At 36.6% G+C, this 24,220-nt stretch overlaps 1 protein-coding gene across 1 annotated transcript; it reads right to left on the minus strand.

Moving 5' to 3' along the window:
- On the minus strand, nucleotides 1-8,234 carry LOC131633015 (glucose-6-phosphate isomerase 1, chloroplastic-like). Its single transcript, XM_058903716.1, has 14 exons — nucleotides 7,514-8,234; nucleotides 7,186-7,308; nucleotides 5,916-6,014; nucleotides 5,489-5,572; nucleotides 4,938-5,081; nucleotides 4,795-4,860; nucleotides 3,377-3,445; nucleotides 3,141-3,248; nucleotides 2,686-2,738; nucleotides 2,465-2,603; nucleotides 2,191-2,347; nucleotides 1,948-2,026; nucleotides 582-648; nucleotides 1-462 (listed from the first exon to the last, which is right to left on the minus strand). Exons 1-14 carry the CDS (start codon nucleotides 8,027-8,029, stop codon nucleotides 328-330), a joined length of 1,839 nt encoding a protein of 612 aa, XP_058759699.1. The 5' UTR covers nucleotides 8,030-8,234; the 3' UTR covers nucleotides 1-327.
- Nucleotides 8,235-24,220: the final 15,986 nt, after the last annotated feature.

Consider the following 24,220-nt stretch of genomic DNA (forward strand, 5'->3'; position numbering starts at 1 on the left):
TTAACAATCAAACAAATTTATACACTTTATTAATTTTACATAAATTGAAATTTGCTTTTGAAAATGACCAAACATTCCACAAAAGCTGGCCAGTATGTGACCTCTCTTATTCTCCATTTGGTTTATATAGTCAAGTTTATTAACATGGCTCCTTTTCAGATAACCAAATTCAACCACTCTTTGAAAAGTTCGTCCACAAAAAAATATATCATTTTTCATTGAAGATGAAGAGATCCAAAATAATTTATTCCAAGCCGGCTTCCTCTCTTTCGATGAGTATTTGAACACGTGTATAACATTACGAAACATGGATTTCATTCGTCTAACTCATGCAAACAGATCATCAACATTACACTCTCCGAGAAAAACTTTGACGCTCCTTGGAGAACCACAGTTACCTTCAGCAATTAGTGCTCTTTCGTTGGCAGCCATATGAGCAATGATCTTGTAAATTACTTCAATCTGCAGAAAAATTAAATGTTACCAAAAATCTATCCGACTAATTAACACTTTTTAATAATTTGATTCAATAACATAGTTGAAAAAATTAATATTGGAGAACAGAGAGGTAAATGGTGTACATCTTCTGGAGCATGGCAACGTTCAGCTACTTCTTCAATTGTCAATGGCTCGATAGGCTCCTTGCAGCTGAAAATACAAAACAAGCAAATTGCAATAAGTAGCGAACCGGACAGTATCTTTAAAAAGAATACCTAACTACAGCAGATTAGTTCAATCTCTCCTCTCAAACTAATATTCTCTTCCATTTGTTATTTACAAGTAGATCCCTCCACTTATTGATCCCTTTTTCATAACTAACAGGATCCAAAAACCTACCATCCACCCGCGAAGTTGCCTTGTCCTCAAGGCAGAAAGGATAAACTAATAAAAACAGCAGTCCTCATCTTCCTTTGTTGCTTCCATGGCATGCTTGGACCTTTACATGATGGCCCATTTGGTAATAGGTTTATTTGTCGACTGCTAGCCCTCTCAAATACTTGTTTCTTTAGTCAAAGGATAGGGAGTTTTTAGCAACTGGGATTTACCTGCCTTACTAAGTATTTAAAACTTGTAGCATGGTAGGAGTATCGTATTAATCTGATCACCCATGCAAATCGCTTGAAAGTAACACATCGTGACTGAAGCTTATGGTTCTATTCGTCCAGTCTGTCCTGGTTTCCCCCAAAGTCTCCAACTACTCCTCATTCCGACAATAAGGTTGAAGTCACCCCATTCTAGAACACAAGCATCCACAAACAGATTTGTTCGGCAACTTGGATCACCAAATGATTACATTTCCCTCGAGAAAGACATTGTCATTCCCTAGCTAACTTCAAACTCCTAGATTTTAGTGATGGGTAATCCTTAAGAGGCCACTAGTTATGCCTAGGTGCAGCTCTCAACTATCAGCTTAACTACAAACGAGCTCCTAGATTTTAGTGATGTGTAATCCTTAAGAGGCCACTAGTTATGCCTAGGTGCAGCTCTCAACTATCAGCTTAACTACAAACGAGGTGTGGGATTAGGTATCCTCATAGGCATCCCTCTACCTGTATCGTCCTACCAAGACCACTTGATCCATTAGAGAAGTCTCAATGCATCCCTCTACCTCTATTGTCCTAGCAAGACCTCTTGATTCATTGGAGAAGTCTCAACAATAACTGAGAGCATCTAAAGCATTAACTCGCTGTGATGCTATCTAGGTTCGCATGCAATAAATTCTCCTTCTCGTTACCTCTCAATGAAAGCACCAACAAATAGGAAAAACTTCTAGCTAACAGAGACTTTTTATTATTGATAAGTAGAAGAAAATACAGAAGTACAAGCAAAGGTAGGCTCCTGCAGCCAGCCAACCAGATCCATGAATCTATAATGCGCTTGATAATTTCATATATTTCTAGCACAGACCCAGAGAAGCCAGATAGTTTCAAACATATTACGCCATACCTCGCCTCATTTAGCACTGCCAACACCCGCTTCTGAAGTGCTAAAACTTCTCCTGCTGCTTTTTTACCAGCTTCCACACCTAATTATCAGATTAAAAAGTAGTTACATAACCGCAATGGAATTAAAAAATTAGGCAGTTGTTGTGTAATTCAATCTTCGGAACCAACATAAAAATCTAACAATCCAAGATAAGTTAAATAAGATCCAGAGAATAAAAAAGGATTAAAGAGAAAATATGTTTACCAGGTTGATGATAAGCGTTTATGTTGACAAGTGAGGCATATATCCCAACTGCTCGTTCATACAGTGCAACAAGGGCACCAACTGATCTAGGTGTCACTTCTTGCACGGTAACTGTGATGGATTCACGGTCATTAGAATACAAAGCTGACCTCGTTCCCTGTGGAAACTTCAATATTTAGGACTATACAAGCATAACACTAACCACGGAAATATTTTAAATTTCTATAGAATAATCAAATTTGATGAGAAAACATGTTTGATAAATATGTCAGACCTGTAGCATACCAAACAGGTAGTCACCACAGGTAACACCCGGCTCAAGCTCCCAATCATGACCAGGTGGTCTATCACGTAGCACCTCAATGAATGTGGCAAAGAAATTGTGTACACCTTCCCTCAGTTGCTGAATATAGCTGTTCTTGGATTAAAAGTTTAACAAATTTGTTAAAACCAAAAATTATATCAGCTAAACTTAAAAATGGAATAACAACTCACGCATGTTGATCTGTGCTTCCTTTATTTCCATAGACACTAATTCCTTGATTAACCTGTGAAATAAAAAAATTCAGATTTGGATATAACATTCATGACAGTTTGAAATGTTTAAAAGTTAAAAAGTATTAGTAGCTGTGAGATAGCATGTAGCATCATGAATGAAATATCCACCATCGTATGATGCAGATACAAACTAGACCCATTATCAACATGTTAATTAGAAGCTAATGATATCCTACGTATGATGCAGGAAGGTGAACTTAAAAAGAGTCCATATTAAGACAAGAACAACCAGTGAGAAAACTGTAGGCTATAAAGCTCCATTCAGCTCTACCTTAATACAACGCAGCTGTAAGCTGGATAAAAAATTAAAAGAAAATCTAGCAAGTTATCCAAAATGCAGGACAAAGTATACAAATAATGAGGGTAAGATATGCTAAATGTGCCACACATACCCGATTACCATCCAAGTCAAATTCCTTGCCCAGAGATTCCATGACTAGTTGCTGCAAGTATCTACTAAATAATAACAGGCTGTCCTTATATGGGAGGATAACCATATCCTTAGGAATAGAAAAAAGGAAAAGAACACAATTAGCAATAGTAACAAAACAGAGGACAGTGACATAAAACAGGAGACAGTGACATGAAATAGAAGCAGTTACTTATCCATAAACTATATAATTCGTACCTTGGATCCTACACCATCTGTTGCCCAATACCAACATAAAGCCAGCAAAGCTGCAGGATTATTCTTAATCTGCATAAAAATGTATATTAACAAAAAATCCTTAGGGCATTTAACTGTGTGATCAAGAAGATTCAAATTTAAGCAGACAAACTTGTAAAGAGTCAAAAGCTGAAAACAGAATTGTAACACAACTGATTATAATTTGTATCTTGATTCATTATCACTGTTGGGGATATTAACTTTGGTGAGTTGATATTTTCTTTCTAATTTATACAATTAGACAATTCTAGTTTTTTTCTTTCGGATTTATGGTCAATCCAACTAATAAGATTCCAGCATGAAACCTTCTTGATTGTGATGTTTCAAAACCTAGGTCTGATGTGTAAGTTTATTTTCTTGTTTTTGCTATCTATCTTAGTTTCTATAATTTATTGCATTTATTTGGCAGACACGTCAATAATTTTTTTTTTAATAAAGACACATTAGTTATTCATCCCATGAAATTCCAGACACCAGTAACAGAGGTAATGTGCACCACCAAATAGCCACAAATTGAACCCAAAATCTAAATTAATATTCACAAATTCCTATGAATAACCTATCCACCATAAACCACTGACCATTAACCAACCACTCGCCTCCTTACTTTGACCAATAAAACCCTATCAAATCCTGAGCACCTACATTGCTTGCAAATTCTTATCAGTAACCCACCCACCACAAACCTTAAACTAATCATTCTTATCCTAACTTCAACCAATAAAACACTATTGAATTCTCAGCAGCTGTCTTGTAATAGGATCCATGAAGAAATTGGCCCAACTTGAGAGATGGGCTGAGTTGGCAAGTTGGTTAGAGAGAGTGGGGGGAAATTACATGTCAGGGGGAAGTTGGGGAAGTTACATGTGATAGGGAGTATATGAGATGTGTGAGGGGAAAATAGTGGGGCCTTCAGTATCATATTGTACTAGAACCTTAGGGTTGGGCAAAGGGAGAATTTCTTCTTCCTTTGAGGAGCTTTGCTCTGGGATTACAGAGGTTATCTTCTGTAATATTTTCTTTCTTTTTTCAGTCAATAATATAGTCCCATTTTCTCTCTTAATTTCGTGTTCCTAACATCTTGTTTGTATCAAATGAAGCTAAATCAGTAGAAAATATATTGAAGAAGTTAACTTTACAGTCAAGGCAGGGGAAAAATGGAAACTACTAAGACTAGCGAAAAATGACATAAGAATCTTATGATTTGGTATATACTATGTATATGCTACAGTCATTTATTTAGCACATGGAGCATCATCATCACTTAAACATGGATACTGGAAAATTTTAAGGAAAAAATGTTCCTTTTAGAACTCTTTACATCCTTGCATTTTTCATACATACAAAGACTAAAACATTGGCAGGAAAAAGATGCATACCACAGTATTCCTATTTGCCTCATCCATAAGTGATGCACCAAGAAGCATTTCTCTAATATCAATGGTCTGAATCAAGAAATATTACAATTCATCACAAAAAACCACAGTAGAAAACAAATTAAGTTACATTAAAGACCAATCACCTGCAGAGCTGCTGGAAGCAGGCCAACTGCAGACATCTCTGATGTTCTACCTCCCACCCAGTCAAACATTGGAAATCTAGCTAACCATCCCTCAATTCTGGCAGTATTATCCAACAAAGAATTTTCTTGCGTTATAGCAACACCCTGCATTATACCACGAATTAACAGATTATCATGAGTAGATAAACTGACCAGTGATCACAGATGTGCTAGTGATATAGGGCTCGTATCATTGAGAAATTCATGACAGTGGATAAAAAAAATTACTAGTAAGTAATAATTGAAAAGTAATGATAAATGAATACTCAAAATCAAGTTCATATTATATTAATATGGAAGTTAGTTGTTCACAATTCAAAGATTTAACCATACTCATCGCCTAAATAGTGAAAAACAACTCAAGATGTACAATTGTTTATAGACAAAGAAAGATAATATTTGAAAATAGGAGTTGTAGCGGTGGTCCAACAAATGCCTTAAAAGTTAAATATATTATCAATCAATAAAAGTTATTAAGAAATTCTCAAGAAAATTAAAACCTGAGATTAAACCTGTTTTGGGAAATCTAATCCCGCTTCACGAAAGGCCTTCTGTACTTCTAACAAGCCATTTCTAGTCTCAGGGGTACCTCCACTCTGAAGATAAATCAAAACATTCAGTTCAATAACATGTCCAACTAACATCATACCTTAAATTGTCCATTAAGATTAGTAACACATGGATTAAGAAATACAACTTATGTTCTTGTTTTTCTTAAAGCCATATTTAAACATTCTATTATACTCTTTCATTATGGATTTTTCAATGGTGAAATAAATAATTACTTGAGAATTATTATGTGAGGAAAAGGGTATAATAGAGAATATTGTAGTTAATGTTATATTAACTAGGATCAATTTTTTTTTCTTTTCAAATGGATAGACAAAAAGGAATGGTAAAAGTAATTTAAATAAAGAGTATAATCTCAATGCAGCAGACCTTTGAAATCACAATTACAAGTGTTGAAGCTAGCTCAGGACCGAGTTGTGCAATCTGATGATCAATGCCAGCAGGATCTGTGTTGTCAATAAATCGTATCTGAAAAAAAAGTCCAGAGCATTATGTGAGGCCACAGTTAAAACTCACTTCATACTAAATATTCAATAAGACAGGTTGCCCTTGCTCATATACTTTGTAAATAACCAAAAATACAAGCAAAAGAAAGCTTGTTAGCTGGGATATAGAAAGTTTGGACCCTACCTTTCTTCAGTCCAAAGCCCAAATTAGAAAACGAAAAAAATTAGAATATGAAAATAAATCTGATTTATTGTTATTTTGAGAAACTATTTTGAGTAGCTTCTAAGAAAAGATGGAAGAATACGACTACCTAAATTATTAAAAAATTGAAAAGTGTTTTAAGTGACTGTAACTACAAAAGATCTAATAGATAGATAAACCATGTTTAAACACAACTCAAACATTGTCTTTTTCAAAACATAAACAAACATGTCCTCATTAAACAGCCGTAATTCCAAACAAAACAATTGAAGGGAAACTAAACTCCATTACAGACAAACAATGAGAACGGACAGCTCTAGGATTAGACGTATCACACTGTCTGACACATGTTGGAAAATTCAAACAAGAGTCTCTTTTTTTTTTCTTTGTTTTGACACTCCTTGAATTGGTGTTTGACACCCATATGACATTCATATGACGCTTATCAGACAACTCAGACATATGTCCCAAAAAATAATGTTTATTTCTTTGCTTAGACACGCCTCATACATTCTTTGGATACATACAGGGGTTAAAAATGTGTCAAGGCAATAATGACTCGGGAGTTAAAGACATTAAATTTGATTACAACATTTTTAAGTTTTTCTCGATAGATAAAGGTCAAATACTGTCATATCTTGGTTTACATTTTTTTCACGCAATAAAATTGTTTAATTTAGACCTTTTATAAATGATATTAATAATTTATTTGATTATGACGTGTTTTTTGCATTAGCTGTGTAGGAGTATATGCTTCATGCACTCTCTTCTATATTTAGAAGAATACTCACCAACCTCATTTGATGGAGAAATTTCAAAACACCCCCTCTCCCCCTTAATTTGTAATAATAGAGAGAAAGCATTTGTAATAAAGGGAAAGTCAATGTCTCAGTATGATTGCCAGTGACTTTGGGAAACTCACCTCGAAATATACTAGTATGTAATTTAAACATTCTCACAAAAACAACACAGTTGAATAACATTGCCTTACCTTGAGTGGAGGATTATCCGGAGCAAGTGCCTCTGCAACAAACTGTGGTCCGAGTGCAGAACCTCCAATCCCAACAGAAAGTATCTGAGTAAACCTCCCCTCCGGCGAAGAAGGCGGCTTAATCTACCCAAACCAAACCACAACCGAATCAACAAACACGCAAACAAAACAAATCCAATTCATAAAACCAAAAAAACAAAAAGTGAAACTTAACTTCTTATTAGAGACTATAATTTGACATTTAGTGAGTCACATCACATCATAGTTAAGTAACAATTTCGCTAATTGACTCAACAAAAACAGTAAACGACAAGATACGTTGACTAACCTTACCAGAGACGACATCATCCGCAAATCCACAAATAGCATCAAGCGTCTTATCAATCTGCGACTTCAGAAACGAATTCGGCGCACGATTCGAATCCCTAAGCCAATAATGCCCAACCATACGCCCTTCATCCGGATTCGCAATCGCTCCCTTCTCAAGCTTCTCCATAGCTATAAGCGCGTCCTGCAACCGCGGCTCCATTTCCTCAACAAACTCATCGGTGAACCCGACGCGGCTCACATCGAGATACAGTCCGATTTCCTTGTGTTGGTAAAGCCAGTCAACATAGCGCCGCCATAGCGCGCGGGGATCCTTCTCGAGACGGTGTGTTGTCGATTGAACGGCGGAGAGATTAGTCGGAACCTCGCGCGCGACGGAGCGGGTTTGGGTGAGTTTAGGTCGGATTTGGTAAAACGGAAGATCCGAACGACGTCGTGTTGAAGTTAGGAATGCGTTTTGGTTGTTTTGAAAGTTGAGTGTAGTGGAAGAAGAGTAAATGCTTGAAATCGAAGCCATGAGATTGGAAAATTGAAAGGAATGAAAATGAGTTTAGGATTTGACCATTTAAATAGTTTTATAAATGAAATGAAGTGATGAAGTGTGTTTTTGAGTTGAGTTTCTGAATGTGTTTTTTTGGGTGATTGGTGGAGGAGGGTTGGTGTTGTGTGACTTAGTTTTATTGTTGGTTTGGGGGCGATGATATTAAAGAAGAGTGCATTGGGTTTTGATTGGTTGCTTGAATTGAAAAACAATGTGTATATTGTCTTTTTATCAAAATGGGTTGAATGCTCCACTTTGCCCTCGAATATTCTTCCTTTTTTAACTAGTACTAGTTTGAATACCAGGCACGGATACAAATTTTTAGAGTAAAAAAAATATTTTATTATTACTTAGGATTTTCAAACCAAAACCAACCCATCCAACGGAAAAAAAAAAATTAAAATAACCATGTTTAATAAAAAATATACAAGAAAAACCATGTTTTCGGGTTATTTACCAAACTGTCTAGGTTTGGGACCGAATGTAAGTGAATGCGCCAAATGGTTTGGCGCATAGGTGTATATTTTAGGTGAATACGCCAAACCATTTGGCTAACCCTAAAAATGTGGGTGTATGCGCCAAATGGAATGGCGCATTAGGCTAGGCATTTTGCCCTAATAGCCATACGATTTGGCGCCTAAGTGTGCTCCCCTTTTTTTTTTTTTTTTTAATTTTTTTTTAAGTAATGTTACTATATTTTTTTCTTTTAAATTTTTTTTTAAATTATTTAAGTTTTTTTTTTCTTTTTTTTCCAAATTTTATTTTGTAAAGTTTTGTTAAATACATAGGTTTTAACCTTGTTCTAAAACTAATTTTTTAGGGTTTATAGTTTTAAAATTGCATTTTTTATAGTTATGTTAAACATACCTATATATATATCGATGATTAAATACTGTATTATTTGTAAAAATGTAGTGCACAAAATGTAAAATGAAATTTGATAATCGAAAACAAAACATTGGTTATAATAGATTAAAGAAAGGAAACATCGATTATGACTGATTAAATAAACGATACATTGACACAATTGATTGAAGAAAACACAACTAAATCCTCAATGGCGTCCATCACCAAGATAGCCATCCGTTCCGCACCCTGGTCTTGTTATCACACGTTTGTCGCGATCGTTCATCCCGCCGCGAAGATTGGCACCACCCCTTTCCCTAGCTCGACCCCTGCCCCTGCCCCTTTGTGCTTCTTGTTGGGTCTGTGTCACTGGGCCTGGAATTGGGATGTCTCGTGGGTCGCTGTCTATGAATTCGTCCACGCCCCCATAATTTTCCGGTAAACGGCTGTTGTAAAGTCGGTGACCCATCCCCTCAAAAGCGTTAAGTCGTGGTTGTGGAGTGGTTTGGGAAAAGATTTCAGGTGCGTAGCATCCAGCATCACTAGAACTACCTTGAACAAATCTGAATTGGTTCGATGGTGTTGCATATCCGGAGGGGGTGCCTCGGTGAGAGGAATCACCAAAAGGACCATCGTCGGGACTTAGATGTATGCTAGAAGAACCGGGCGTAAGGTTGTGGCCGAAAGGCCTCGAGGACCCTGCAAACGCTGTAAATCCTAATGGTTGTGAATGGGTCTCATATTGGCCCGAGGAATGATGGTGGTCTCCAGATTGTTGAAAAGGCTGGGACTGGGATTGGAACATATTTGGATGTCGGTAGTTGTGTGCGGAACGGGACGGAGTGTTGAAAATATTTTGTTGTTGCTGCTGCAGTTGTTGTTGTTGTTGTTGTTGTAGTAGTTGTTGGCGTTGTTGTAGGCGTTGTTGTTGTCGTTGTTGTTGCCGTAGTTGTTGTCGTAGTTGTTGTTGTTGTTGTTCTTGTTGTTGTTCTTCTTCTACTTCTTCTTCCACCTCAGGTTGTTGTTGTGGTAAGATGTAATTGTGAGCACGGGGATCAATCAAATAGAACGGAGCTGCAAGAAACAGGTTAGGGGATGTAGCTGTACGATACCAACTCATGTACTCGGCGGTCGGTTTCATCTCATGGTCACTGACGGGGAAGTTGAGGACATATTGGCGACGGTCCTTCCACATCTGGCGGTGTTCGGGTGCAAAATCCTTCCAGTTTTGGTGTGTCCATTGATGATTGACTCGTTTGAGGTGCCACCGTCCCACGTCAATTGGAGGGTCTGGTATACGTTGGCGCATTCCGAACTGTAGCATAACACGGTCACTATGATGCATTTCAATGATGTTGTACCGGATTATGCAACACTTTGTGGTCCAAATTTCTGCATCCTGAGCTCTAGGCACATGCTCACATTCGAGATACGGTCTCCATATAAACTGCATGCATAAGAGTTATACATTATCTCGGGAAATTATTTATAAAAAATAAACATATAAAAGAGAAAAAGGTTACAGATAATACTTGTTGAGGTCCTAGGTGATCAATCAGCATGCGGTACATTGTTATATCTGACCGCGGATTTAGTTGGAAGTCCATACCTTTCACGCAAAATCTACAACATAAATGTAGTGGATTAGTTAGTCTGGAGTAGATCATAATCCACCAACTGTGTATTAAAATTTATGGTATACTAATAAATTACCTCAACGCATACGGAAAGCCCCAATCGCCATTGTTAACAGGGGCCAGTATGGGCATCCTCCACCACCCCCACACCTGCACCAACAGGGCGCATCCATAGAATGTGCAAGTATCAGCTTTGGAGGTCTTGCATAGGGATTGGTAGACCGTAGCCAGCACTGCAGACCCCCAGCTATACAGACCAACTCTAGTAAAATCCATTAACAAACGAAGATACATAAAATTAACCATGTTACCAGTGCTATCTGGGAACAAAACGTTTCCAATTAGCAGGAGTATGTAACACCTAGTTTTCTGAAGTATGGTCTCTTGGGGAGACGCATCATCCAAATGAAACCGATCATAATAAAGCCTTAACCTCTTAAGGTTAATGCCCTGTCCCCTTGCACCAACCTGTCCCTCTACCAAGTCTATGCCAAGAGCCTGAAAGCATAAGGAGTTAGCCTGCATAACACAGCCATTAATTGCCTTACCGTCAACTGGAAGGCCTAGTAACATGTGTACATCTTCCAGGGTTATGGTGCACTCCCCTGTTGGAAGGTGGAACGTGTGTGTCTCGGGCCTCCAGCGTTCTAGCAACGCAAGAACAAATTTGTGGTCAATAGATGACTCGGCTATGGTACTAATCGGTCCGAAACCCGCCACTTCCAAGTATGGTTTTATGCGGTCGTCCGGAGAGATAGTAGAGTGACTACGAGTCCGGAAACGTCCAACGTCCTGGAGATAATAATGTATGCAAAAAAATTCAGTTACATATTCTCAGGCAGATGCATGTTATCAATGTTATACTAAAATACTTACAAAGGTAGCGATGTTCTCTGGTGTTCCTCGGTGTGTATCGCCCATTGTTAAAAGAGACATGGTTGAAGTATGAAATCTGGAAGTTGTAGGCAGAAGGTTTAGTGTGGGAGTAAATGAGTGAAAGTGGTGAGGAGTCTGTCTGCAGAGCTAAGTGGTTTATATACCCATCACACAAAAACGGTAACATTATGCATGTTGGACAACTCATCACTTCCATAGTTGATAGGTGTTGCGTGTGCAGAAAATGTTAGCATGCATGCTGACTAACTTTCGGTGAAAAGACATATGCATGTAGATGAGAAGTAGCTGTTGGATTAGGGATGCATGCATGCTTTGCCTAGGGGGAATCCTTGCAGGAATCTATCAGGAATCGTGCAAGAATCATGCAGGCGCATGCTAGGGTACAGGAACTCGTTTCGGACGCATGCGAAGGACAGAAAACAGGTGGGGACCATGTGGGGCCCTGGGGTCCACACCTAATACACATGCGCCAAATGATTTGGCTTCTTCTTCAAAAATTCCTTCTTATGCGCCAATTCATTTGGCGCCTTCCTGTTGTTTGTTTTCACTAATGCGCCATTCCATTTGGCGCATTAGAAGGCCCTGTTTTTTTTTTTCAAAATTAGGGTTTACGTGTGTGCCTTGTATACGAAACCCTAATTGTGATACAGACCTAAGGCAAGGCGTCCGTCCCTCTATAAATTAGGGTTTACTATGTGCATTAGTACACACAAGCAAAAATGAGATCTCGAATAAGGCCAGATAGCTCGCACCGGACTTCAGAGCCTCCACCCCCTGTGAGGCGTTTCGACTATGAACCGGACTATCGTCGAAGGACTGGATACGTCATTTTCTCTGCCGTCAAACCTCCCATGCAGGTGATGTTTTGGAACATTCAAACTATGGACCAGCTTAAGAGAACCCTAATAAGGTTTTTGGACGGAGAGTTGAGTACAGGCGAACAAATCAGATCTATCAAGAGACTTAGAACAAGGGGCGGTGTTTTTCTTGAAAGACAACGTTGGTGGGAGACTATGGAGGACGACATTCAATGCACTCGAATGATGGAGGACAGAGAAGACATTGTCCTAACCGTTGTAATATCCTAGATGTCGCAATTTCTTTACCCTTTCAATTACTTCTGTACCGTCCAATTAAATGCTCTGAGCATATATTAATGAAATGTTTTTTTAACATTACCAAGTTTCCTATTAGTATTTAAGTTATTAATAATTAACAAAGTTATTTTCCCCTGTATTTCACCCACTATAAATAAAGGTATGAGTGTGTGGAGTTGGAGTACAAACTCTTCCTTCATTCTTTCTGCAAACACTAAAAAATGAACTCAGTTTGGGTTGTCGTTTTTTTTGAGGAAGGTAGTCACATGCGTGTCTGCCTTAACCCCCATTGGAATTTCCAGAGAATTGTTAGAGCCATCAACACTGGGTTTCGTCAACTAGATGGTCCAACCAGAAAAGTTAAACAGATAGATTACCGTTGTCCATACATTACGTTGACGGATAATAATCCAGAAGGCACCTACATGTATTATTGGGACCGTGTGAAGGACGATGTGGACGTGGATCTAATGTTTTGGACACACAGTGGAGAGGTTAACCGTGGCGTTGAAGATCCACTTGTTCTTGCACTGATACTTGAGTAGTTTAGATTAAGTGTTGTTGTCTTTGTTGCAATGATCGAGCGTGTACTACAAGTTTTTATGTGTTATTTTGCAATGTAATATTGTGATATACCGGTTGTTTTGGGTTGCCAAAACCGGATCGTTCAATTAAAATTAATGTGGTCGCTGTGTTAAAATAAATAGGATGTGTTGATAACTATATATATATATATATATATATATATATATATATATATATATATATATATATATATATATATAAATATATATATATATATATATATATATATATATAAATATATATATATATATATATATATATATATAAATATATATATATATATATATATAAATATATATATATATATATATATATATATATATATATATATATATATATATATTATGTATATATATAAATAAAAACATATACATGAATATATAAATAAATAAATAAATATATAAATAAATAAATATATAAATATATATATATATATATATAAATAAAAAATTATTTATATATAATTATATATATATATATATATATATATATATATAAATAATTATATATATATATATAGGTTTAGATGCATGCTCTGTTTAGGGGAATCGTTGCAGGAATCTTATCAGGAATCGTTTCAGGACATATACAGACGCATGCATGTTTTGTATAAATATAAATAAATATTTATATATATATAAATAAATAAATATATAAATATAAATAAATAGTTATATATATATAAATAAATAAATATATAAATATAAATAAATATTTATATATATATATATATATATATATAAATAAATATTTATTTCGGAACTAGCTGCTAGATGTAGGGCTGCATGAATGCTTTGATATAAATAAAAACATATACATGAATATATAAATAAATAAATAAATAAATATATAAATATATATTTATATATATATATATATATATATATATATATATATATATAAATAAATAATTATCTATATATAATTAGTTATATATAAATATATAAGTAAATCGTTTCAGGAATCTTATCAGAACTAGCTGCCAGATAGGTTTACATGCATGCTCTGTTTAGGGGAATCGTTGCAGGAATCTTATCAGGAATCGTTTCAGGACATATACAGACGCATGCATGCTTTGTATAAATATAAATAAATATTTATATATATATAAATAAATAAATATATAAATATAAATAAATAGTTACATATATATAAATAAATAAATATATAAATATAAATAAATATTTTATTATATATATATAAATAAATATTTATTTCAGAACTAGCTGCTAGATGTAGGGCTGCATGCATGCTTTGTCTAGGGGGAATCGTTGCAGGAATCTTATCAGGAATCGTTGCAGGAATCTTATCAGGAATCTTATCAGACGCGTGATGGGGTACTTGACATAGATCAGTGTGTCTATGTGTTGGCAAGGATGTAAGAAGCACAATTTATAAGGCATACCAATATTTTCTAAACATTACAGCCCACACCAACAATTTTACCCAATCTGACTTGAGCTTACAACACCCAAACACTTTCCCCGTCAAAATGACTTCATCAACCCAGTACCTTGTGCATGCCCATCTGAACGGGGAGACCTACTCTCATGAAATAGCCGGTTTTGTGATGAGAAACACTCAGGTTGTACCATTGTTGTTAAGCAAAAGAGCAACATTTTCGTACTTCATTCAGCGACTATACTCTAAGATTGCAATGGGTCCTATTGCAAGTGTTTTTTACCAATGTCCCCATTTCAATGAAGACAACACCGTCAAGTTTTACGAGATGGAGATTGCCACTAACGAAGACCTCCAAGATATGTTTACCACCCACGAATACTCTGGGTTGGAATCCATCAAGTTGTACGTTACTCTACAGGTTGAGACACAAGAAACTAATGTTGTCCAGTCACAAGTTATTGACCCACCAGTCAACGAGCAAGACGAGGTTGACGTCATAGACGAGGAAGAAGACGATCTGGAAACTGAATTTGACGACATGGTCAACGAGGAATCCGACGACGATCAGCAAACGTTGGTGCCTCCAGCTCATGCGTACGCACCTCCAGCACATATGAGTAACTTGAACCTGCAAGGTGACGAACCATCATCTGACATCTTCTTCACACCCTACATCCAAAATGACGAAGAATTAAAGGAAGGAGACAAGTTTCCTTCTAAGGAGGCTTGTCTGAGAAGAATAAAAAAATGGCACATGGCGAACAATGTTGATTTTGACGTAGATCGTTCAAACCTGGAACGGTATGTAATCACTTGTAAAAATCCAGAGTGTGGGTTTAGACTTTTGGCTTCTTATAGGAAGAGAAGTAATGCATGGAAAATAGGGTCGATTACGCAGAAACACACGTGTGTCAACCCTAACAATTCCCAGGATCATACAAAACTCAGTGCCGATCTCATATGTCAGGAGATCTTGCCTCTCATAAGCTCTGATCCGTCTCTGAAGGTTAAAAATATAATATCACACATTGTTACAACCTTCAACTACACTCCATCTTACAGAAAGGCGTGGGTTGCAAAAACAAAGGCAATTGAGACAGTCTACGGCAACTGGGAGGAGTCATACAAAATACTTCCCCGATACCTCAATGCGCTACATAGTTACGCACCTGGCACTGTTACTATTCTAGAGACATTGCCCGCACATGCCCCGGATGGAAACCCTGTCCAAGGAAACGGAATATTCCATCGGCTTTTTTGGTCGTTCAAACCTTGTGTACGAGGGTTTGCACACTGTAAACCCATACTTCAAATTGATGGGACTTGGTTATACGGCAAATACAAAGGCACCATGCTCATGGCGGTTGCACAAGACGGGAACAGCAACATATTTCCAGTGGCGTTTGCAATCGTCGAAGGTGAAACTGCAGCGGCTTGGAGTTTCTTTCTAAGGAACCTCCGAGAACATGTTGCTCCTCAGCCTGACATCTGTTTAATCTCTGATAGGCACGCTTCCATAGAGAGTGCTTATAATAATCCAGCAAACGGATGGCATGACCCCCCTTCAAAACACGTCTATTGTATTCGCCACATCGCCCAGAACTTCATGCGGGAGATCAAGGACAGACATCTAAGAAAGGCCCTGGTCAATGCTGGTTATGCATTGACCCAACCCACATTCCAGCATTATCGGAGTGAGATTGTAATGACAAATCCAGAGGCAGGTAGTTGGGTAGATAATCTTTCCAGGGAGAAATGGACAAGGGCTTACGACAAAGGCGTGCGATGGGGTCATATGACAACCAATCTCGTGGAATCCATGAATGGCGTTTTCAAAGGCATTCGTAACCTTCCAATCACAGCACTGGTGGAGGCCACATACTTTAGGATGGCTTCACTCTTCTCAACAAGAGGCAGGAGATGGGGTGATGTTAGGCAAGCTGGTCAACTATTAAGCGATAGTTGCATGAAATTTATGCAACAGCAATCGGAAAAAGCGAACACTCATCAAGTGACTTCTTTCGACCGATTCAATCGCACGTTCAGTGTGCGCGAGATAATTGACCATAATGAGGGACTGCCAAGGCAACAATATAGGGTTCTTCTTGACGAAGATTGGTGCGACTGTGGAAGGTTTCAAGCTTTTCGTATGCCTTGCTCACACGTCATAGCTGCATGTGCGTATGCCCACCGCGACGCTATATCACTACTGTCTCCGATTTACAAGACTCAGACATTGCTCAGAGTTTACAGTGTTGCGTTTCCTGTGGTGGCCAAGGAGGATTACTGGCCTGAGTATGATGGAGAGGTAGTTTGGCACAACGACGCAATGCGGCGAAAGAAAAAAGGGCGTCCCAATAGTACACTGATTAGAACCGAAATGGACGTCCGCGACAAAATGGAACGAAAATGCAGCATTTGCCGTCAGGTGGGGCACAATATAAAAAGATGCCCTAATCGTGGCTCGGGCTCGTCGCAAGTTTAGTGTAATCTGTATTTTTTTTAAAGCATTGTATCAGTTTCGCTTACCACCTCTTGTAACCTTGCCTCCGTCTTTCATCAATAAATTGTGCTTTAGTGAATAACCGAAATTGCCAAGGCAAACATTATTCAAACATATTCTTCTGTTTTTCCAAAATCGATTTATCAGACATTTTCCGGAATCGATTTATCAGACATATACCCGAACCGGTGCGCGAAAATACCCGAAACAGGTAAAATTTTAAAAAAAAATAGGCACAACACATAGGAGCCAAATGAAATGGCGCCTATGTGTTGTTTTTGGAGTGCATGCGCCAATTGGATTGGCTACTTCCTTTTGCCCTAATTTTTTTAGGGTTTACGCCAAATGGATTGGCTAGTTAGGTATATATGCGCCAAATGGTTTGGCGCATTCACTTACATTCGGTCCCAAACCTAGACAGTTTGGTAAATAACCCGAAAACATGGTTTTTCTTGTATATTTTTTATTAAACATGGTTATTTTAATTTTTTTTCCATCCAACGAATGAAAAGTGAAAGGGAAACCAAAACAAATAATTATAAACAAATATAAATAAGAAAGAGTGAATAATATTGTTAATGAAAAAAAACTTGATCAAAGGACATTGTTCAATTTTAACCGTGACATCATCTTTTCTAAATATATTGGTCAAATTTGACCTATGACAACACATTGTGAGATATTGTATTAGTAACATATTGGTTTTGGAAGGTAGTTTTCATATTCAAGTCAAATTTGTTTAAAAATGTTCATTCAACAGCCTAACAAATAATCCATCTTGTCGACAGTATTATTCAAGCAATGTATTAATGAATCATGAATAGATGGTGTTGTGTGACTTAGTTTTATTGTTGGTTTGGGGGCGATGATATTAAAGAAGAGTGCATTGGGTTTTGATTGGTTGCTTGAACTGAAAAACAATGTGTATATTGTCTTTTTATCAAAATGGGTTGAATGCTCCACTTGCCCTCGAATATTCTTCCTTTTTTAACTAGTATAGAAAAATGACTACACATGCTTTTCTTGAAAGTCTAAAAAAGATGTTTATTTTTTATATTATTTTAAATATGGTTAAACACTTATTATTCTTATGTTATAGGAGTGTTTTTTGAAAAAAATTTCCAAAAAAAATAAAAAATTTGCATGAATTCCTCTAACATTTTTAAAATACTTTTATTTTAATCTTTGGCAGGTCAATTTATCAAAAATATGATGCGGCAGCATTTTTTTTATTATTTTTCATTTAAATTCAAATTAACGTGTTTAATGATTTGTGGGAGGACGATTTTGCTCTTTAGTGAAAAACAAAAGCTTCAGTCATACTTGAACAAATTCTTAGTGTTCATTTCAAACCTTAGTTTTGGTTTCGTCTTCTACGTTGAGTCTGGAAACATACTCCTTAAGTTCTTCGCTCTGGTTCGGTTTTGAAGTGCAACCAGGAAAAGCTTCTGTGTGATCGAGAAGGTACTTTTGTTTTGCTCAATTACGAATTTTATGCGATTCCAATGCATACTTTCTGAAAGTCTTATGAGGCCCCACATGTACCTCTTTCTCTGCGAATTTTAATTTCTTGGTATATGTGTTTTGCATAAATGGATTTTTTATGTCATATTTCTTTATAGGGGAATTTTGTGCAAGACAAACACATGTTTTACAGGGGAGGGAGTGAAACCATTGTGCAAGGTCAGGACTTTGATAAGTGGAGTTTTTTTGAAGTTGTTAGCTTGGTTAATGAATAGGGTTATCAAGGATTAGGCATGGCAAAAAAAACTCATACGCGCGGGTACCCACACGAACCCGCCCCAAAGTTGACGGGGGAAAACCCGCTTTATTGGATCTGGGTTCGGATTTGAGTTTTCTCCGATTATAAAATATGGGAATGGGTTGGGTAATGGAGGCACTATTACCCGACCCCGAACTCGTCCCGTTTATTTCATTATGTACATTATTATTTATATTTCATAATTTATATTATTAAATATGTGGATGATGTTTTGATAATTTGATTTGTATTTTTTATTTAAAATATTTGAAATGTATGTATGAAATTTTTTGAGATTGTTTTATTTTATTATTTATAATGTAATTTGATTTTTTTAATTTTAAAAATTGATTTTACTAAGTGGATGGTGGCAGGGCGGGGATACCCGAGCCCGTTTGGGACGGGTTTGGATTTTAATTCTTCATCCCCATTTGGGTTTGGGGCGGGGAACGAGAATTGATTGGGGATTCGGGTTTGGATTTGGGGGAGGTAAAATTCGTCCCCGGCCCATCTCGTTGTCATGCCTATCAAAGATTTAGGCTTTGGAGAAAGATTCCAATACTGGATGAAGGGTTTACCCATTTCGTTCATGATGTACAAGTTGGAGAAATTGCTAATCACAACATGTCTTGTAACGTTGATGGGCATATTTGGATAAAACATGTGGTTCATGACATGATGAGCAAGGTGTTGAACTCTAATGTTGATAAGTTTAGTGACTGTAGTGAAGAGGATAGCACTGGTGATGTTGGTGAAGGCGCAAGGTTCAATGACAGTGAAGAAGAAATAGCATGTGAAGTAGAATAGGGACAATTTAAGGAAGTGCAAGTAGAAATTCCAGTTAATGGGAATATGGTTGAGGTAAGGGGTGTTCGCGGACCGATTTGATTCGGTTTTGAGAGAATCTAATATTCAAACTGATTAAAATTAAATGGATTGATTTGGATTGGAATTATAAATTTTTGCAATAAAGCTCAAACCGAATTAAACCAAGAAAAAACGGGTTGGTTTGAATTGGATTGATCGGGTAGATAAAAAAATGCAAAAATATTTGAAAAAACAAATTTATTTACGGAAATTAATTTTTCATAATAATATAAAAAATATAGTACTAGTAGTGTTCAATTGTAAATATTTGACTAACAATTTTTCCCTAATAGATTCAAAAATATCTATCATCAAAGCTTTGGAATTTATAACTAGACATTTGAGTTAGTATGATAATGAATGTATTTCATAGTTCTATGCTCAGTTACCACATTGCACCAACAATTTTCTTCTAAAAAATTAAAATAGCATAACTTGTCCACATACAACATTTCACTTTTTCTTCTTGAAGTTAAATGACTGATAGAAATTTTCATGGTAATTAATTATAGTTGGTCTGGGTTGGATTTGCGGGTAGAAAATTGAAAATCTAATGTTAGAACCAATCGTCATTGGATTTTATTGGTTTGGTTCGGTTTTTGCCTGAACTGAAAAAATGTCCAACTTAAACACTATGATTTGGTTCGGATTTACCCTAACCAATGAATATCACTAGTTGAGGTAAATGGGAAGTCTATGAAATATGTAACGCCCCATGTAATTTTCTTGAAGAGAGTCATAGAAGCAATTTGAGTATTCATCCAGGAGCTACAAAGATGTATCAAGACTTGAAGGATTTGTTTTGGTGGCCTGGTATGAAACGTGATGTGGCACAGTTTGTGTATGCTTGTTTGACTTGTCAGAAGTCAAAGATCGAACATCAGAAGCCTGCAGGATTGATGCAACCGTTAGAAGTTCCAGAATGGAAATGGGATAGCATTTCGATGGACTTTGTAACGGGATTACCTAATACCTTAAGAGGATTTGATTCGATTTGGGTGATTGTTGATAGGCTTACGAAGTCGACACACTTTATACCTACTAACATCACATTCCCGATTGCGAAGTTAGCAGAGTTATATGTCAGGACGATTGTGAAGTTGCATGGTGTACCTTTGTGTATATTGTCGGATAGAGATTCGAGGTTTACCTCCGATTTCTGGAGAAGTTTGCAAGAGGCGCTGGGATCTAAGTTGACGTTGAGTACGACGTATCATCCGCAGACAGATGGTCAGACCGAGAGGACTATTCAATCATTGGAGGATTTATTAAGAGTATGTGTTCTTGAGCAGGGAGGTTCGTGGGATACTTATCTTCCGTTGATTGAATTTACTTACAATAACAGTTACCATTCTAGTATTGGGATGACACCTTTTGAGGCGTTGTATGGTCGGAGGTGTAGGACTCCGTTATGTTGGCACGAGTCGGGTGAGAGTGTGGTACTTGGACCCGAGATGGTTAGGGAGACTACGGAGAAAGTGAAACTTATTCGAGATAAGATGAAAGCTTCTCAGAGTAGGCAGAAAAGTTACCATGACAAGAGAAGAAAAGATTTGGAATTCCAAGTTGGTGATCATGTGTTTTTGAGAGTCACACATGTGACTGGTGTTGGGCGAGCTCTGAAGTCTAAGAAGCTCACTCCTCGCTTTATCGGTCCGTATCAAATATCAGATCGTGTGGGGAAAGTTGCTTATCGTGTGGCGTTACCGCCAAATCTTGCTAACCTGCACGATGTGTTTCATGTGTCACAACTCAGAAAGTATGTTTCAGATCCGTCTCATGTGATCCAGATGGACGATGTGCAAGTGCGTGATAATCTCACAGTGGAGACGATGCCGGTGCGAATTGAGGATCGCGAAGTGAAGGTTCTAAGACGCAAAGAGATTTCATTGGTGAAAGTTGTCTGGTTGGGAGCTGCTGGTGAGAGCCTAACCTGGGAGCTGGAGAGCAAGATGCGAGACTCCTATCCCGAGTTATTTGAATCAGGTAAATTTATATTTTCGAGGACGAAAATATTCTAGTGGGGGAGAGTTGTAACACCCGGAAATTTATTTATTCGCTTAATTTAGACGTTTGTGATGTTTATTGAATTTTTGCGTTTTGAAGCGATTTAGTCGGTATTAGTTCGGGATAGCGGATCGACATTTAATCGAAAATTTTAATATTTTTAGTATTAGAAATATTAATAAGCTAATATGTAGCGTTTTGGGAATTTTCTGAGTAATTGAGATTAGACCGTAAATATGAGTTATTGAGTATTAAACTGGTATATTAAATAATCGGATTTTGTTTTAATAGAATAAAAAGTGGAATATTATTAGAAATAGTATTTTAATTTATTTTGAGTTAATGAGTTTATTGGACCTATTTTTGATTTAGTAAAGATTGGTGAATGGGTGTTAACTCTTAGGCCTAATATTGTAGAAAAAAATAGGTTTTTAGTGTTAGTGTTAGAGTGAACAAAGAGTAGAAAACCAGAAGAAAAAAATAGAAACCATTTTGAAGAGAGGAAGCTAGGTTTTGAAGAGGAGAAGAGGAGTCTCAATCCAAGTGCTAGAGTTTGTAGAGGTTTCTTCAATCCAAACAAGGTAAGGGTGGGGTTCTCTTCCTATAATAGAGTTTATGATTAATTGCATGTTGGGAATTAGGGATTTAGGTTATTTGATTTGCTGTGCTGAAATTGTTTACTATTGCCATTGCTGTTTGTTGTTGTTGTGTTAACAAAGGTACAATGCTGAAGCTCGTGTGATATGAATGTCAACTACCAATTGCATTTTTGAAGTTTATAATAAATCACGTTTTAGGCAACTCCATATCTCAAATATTCTACTTAGGAGTGTGTATCTTTTATTTGTCAAATTTTAAAGTAATTAGAAAGTAATGTCTCTATCATAGACACACTAAAGCAAAAAAGTTCATGAAGAATAAATTCTAAACATGATCCATAAAGTAACTTTATCTAAGTTTACTGAATCAAACACTCATCACACAAAATTAAGAATGTGAATTATGCGTGTCGATTACTGTCCATATTTTGAAATAATGAAGAGATACACATGAATCAATTGATTTTTTTTATTAATATAATGTTATGTATAAATAGGAATTCAGTGTTTAGTTTAGGTAGTAATAGAGTAATAGATTTTGACAACAGGGATTAAATTATATCAGTGTCATAGGGATTGGCAGGATTTATCAAAATAACAGTGTTAGTAAATTAATGGCAGACCCAATTTATTAGCAGGGAGCTAGATAACTGAGGTAGAGTAATTTATTAGCATAATGAAAATTGACGAAAACAGTCTCGTTTGATCGAAATAGCCGAATTAAGCGGTATAATTAGTTGTCCGGAATTTGATGAAAATTTATGTGGTAGCTAAGTTTAATTAATACATTAACGTGGTGGTGTTCTTTTGTCGAAATTGTGATATTAAATCGGTTGATTAAATTAATAGTTGAATTAATTTTTTTTAAGCCTATTTAATTAGAATAAATTGAACTTAGATTAACCATTCGGTTTAGCGGTAAATTACGGTATCTTGTGAGTTTGACCGTGAAGGTGATTGTTGTGAATATCTTTGTGATTCTTTTGCTAATGGTATTGTCCGTTGATTTGATGAGTTGTCGGAATTGTTCCGTTGTTGTACGAAGTTGTTGTACTGTGTGTGAAGTGTATTACCTTTAATAATCGGTGATAATTGTGATATGGGCGTGTGCCTTGTGACGAATATTTTGTGAAGTAAATGATGATGATGATGATGTGTGATGTTTGGTTCATCGAGTCTCATACATTTGCATATATATTGTGACAGTCTGGATTGGCAAATTAGTGACGAAGGCTTATGCCTTGTGCCTCTGAATTGGGCAATTAGTGACGGGGGCTGAAGCTCTGATTGGTACCACATGCATATACATGAGTCTTGTCCCATATATTTCTATGTGATTCATAGCGTGACGTTTGTGACTTTGTTGTGATTTGTATTTTTGTGACTTATTAAATGATGGGATTATGTGAAGATGTGAAATTGTGACTTAATGATAGAATGACGATATTAATATTTGTGAATGCGATTAACCGAATATGTCTAATTTCTAATATATAATTTATCATGCGATCAATTATATGAATTGATATCTCACCCTTTCTTTGTTTCGTCGTTGCCTTTATATTGGTAAAGTGCAGGTGATTCGCATTGAAAGGAGGTTAGCCGAGTTGGTCTTGAGTCGTGGTCGCTCTGATACGTAGCACTCGGGGGGACGAACGCGTTAATTTACTTGCTATTGATTTATTATGTTTTGGCAAATACTTGAGTTGTTTATTTTAGATTGCCACTTTAATTGTGTTAATGGTTGAATTAAGATGCTATGAATCCTTGAACTAATTGTTGAGTTCCGTTGCATTTCTATGGAAGTTGATTCATGTTAAAGTCTATTATTTTGATGTTGTCGATTCTTCCATAATTGGTGAATGCTACGTATCCGCTTTACGCGGCGAGGTGATTTGTCATTGAGAATGAATATGTGATACCTCAATTGCTTATTTTTGTGAATTTTTATACTCTGATTTTA

Source organism: Vicia villosa, unplaced genomic scaffold, assembly GCF_029867415.1.
Source record: "Vicia villosa cultivar HV-30 ecotype Madison, WI unplaced genomic scaffold, Vvil1.0 ctg.001062F_1_1, whole genome shotgun sequence".
NCBI lineage: Eukaryota > Viridiplantae > Streptophyta > Magnoliopsida > Fabales > Fabaceae > Vicia > Vicia villosa.

Bases quoted from the DNA above. Each gene is read 5' to 3' on its own strand.
- LOC131633015 (XM_058903716.1), bottom strand. From the start codon at position 8,029: ATGGCTTCGATTTCAAGCATTTACTCTTCTTCCACTACACTCAACTTT. The intron at 2,604-2,685 runs GTGAGTTGTTAT...ATCCAAGAACAG, and splicing joins GGAAGCACAGATCAACATGC to CTATATTCAGCAACTGAGGG. The intron at 649-1,947 runs GTATGGCGTAAT...TTGTATTTTCAG, and splicing joins GCAGTGCTAAATGAGGCGAG to CTGCAAGGAGCCTATCGAGC.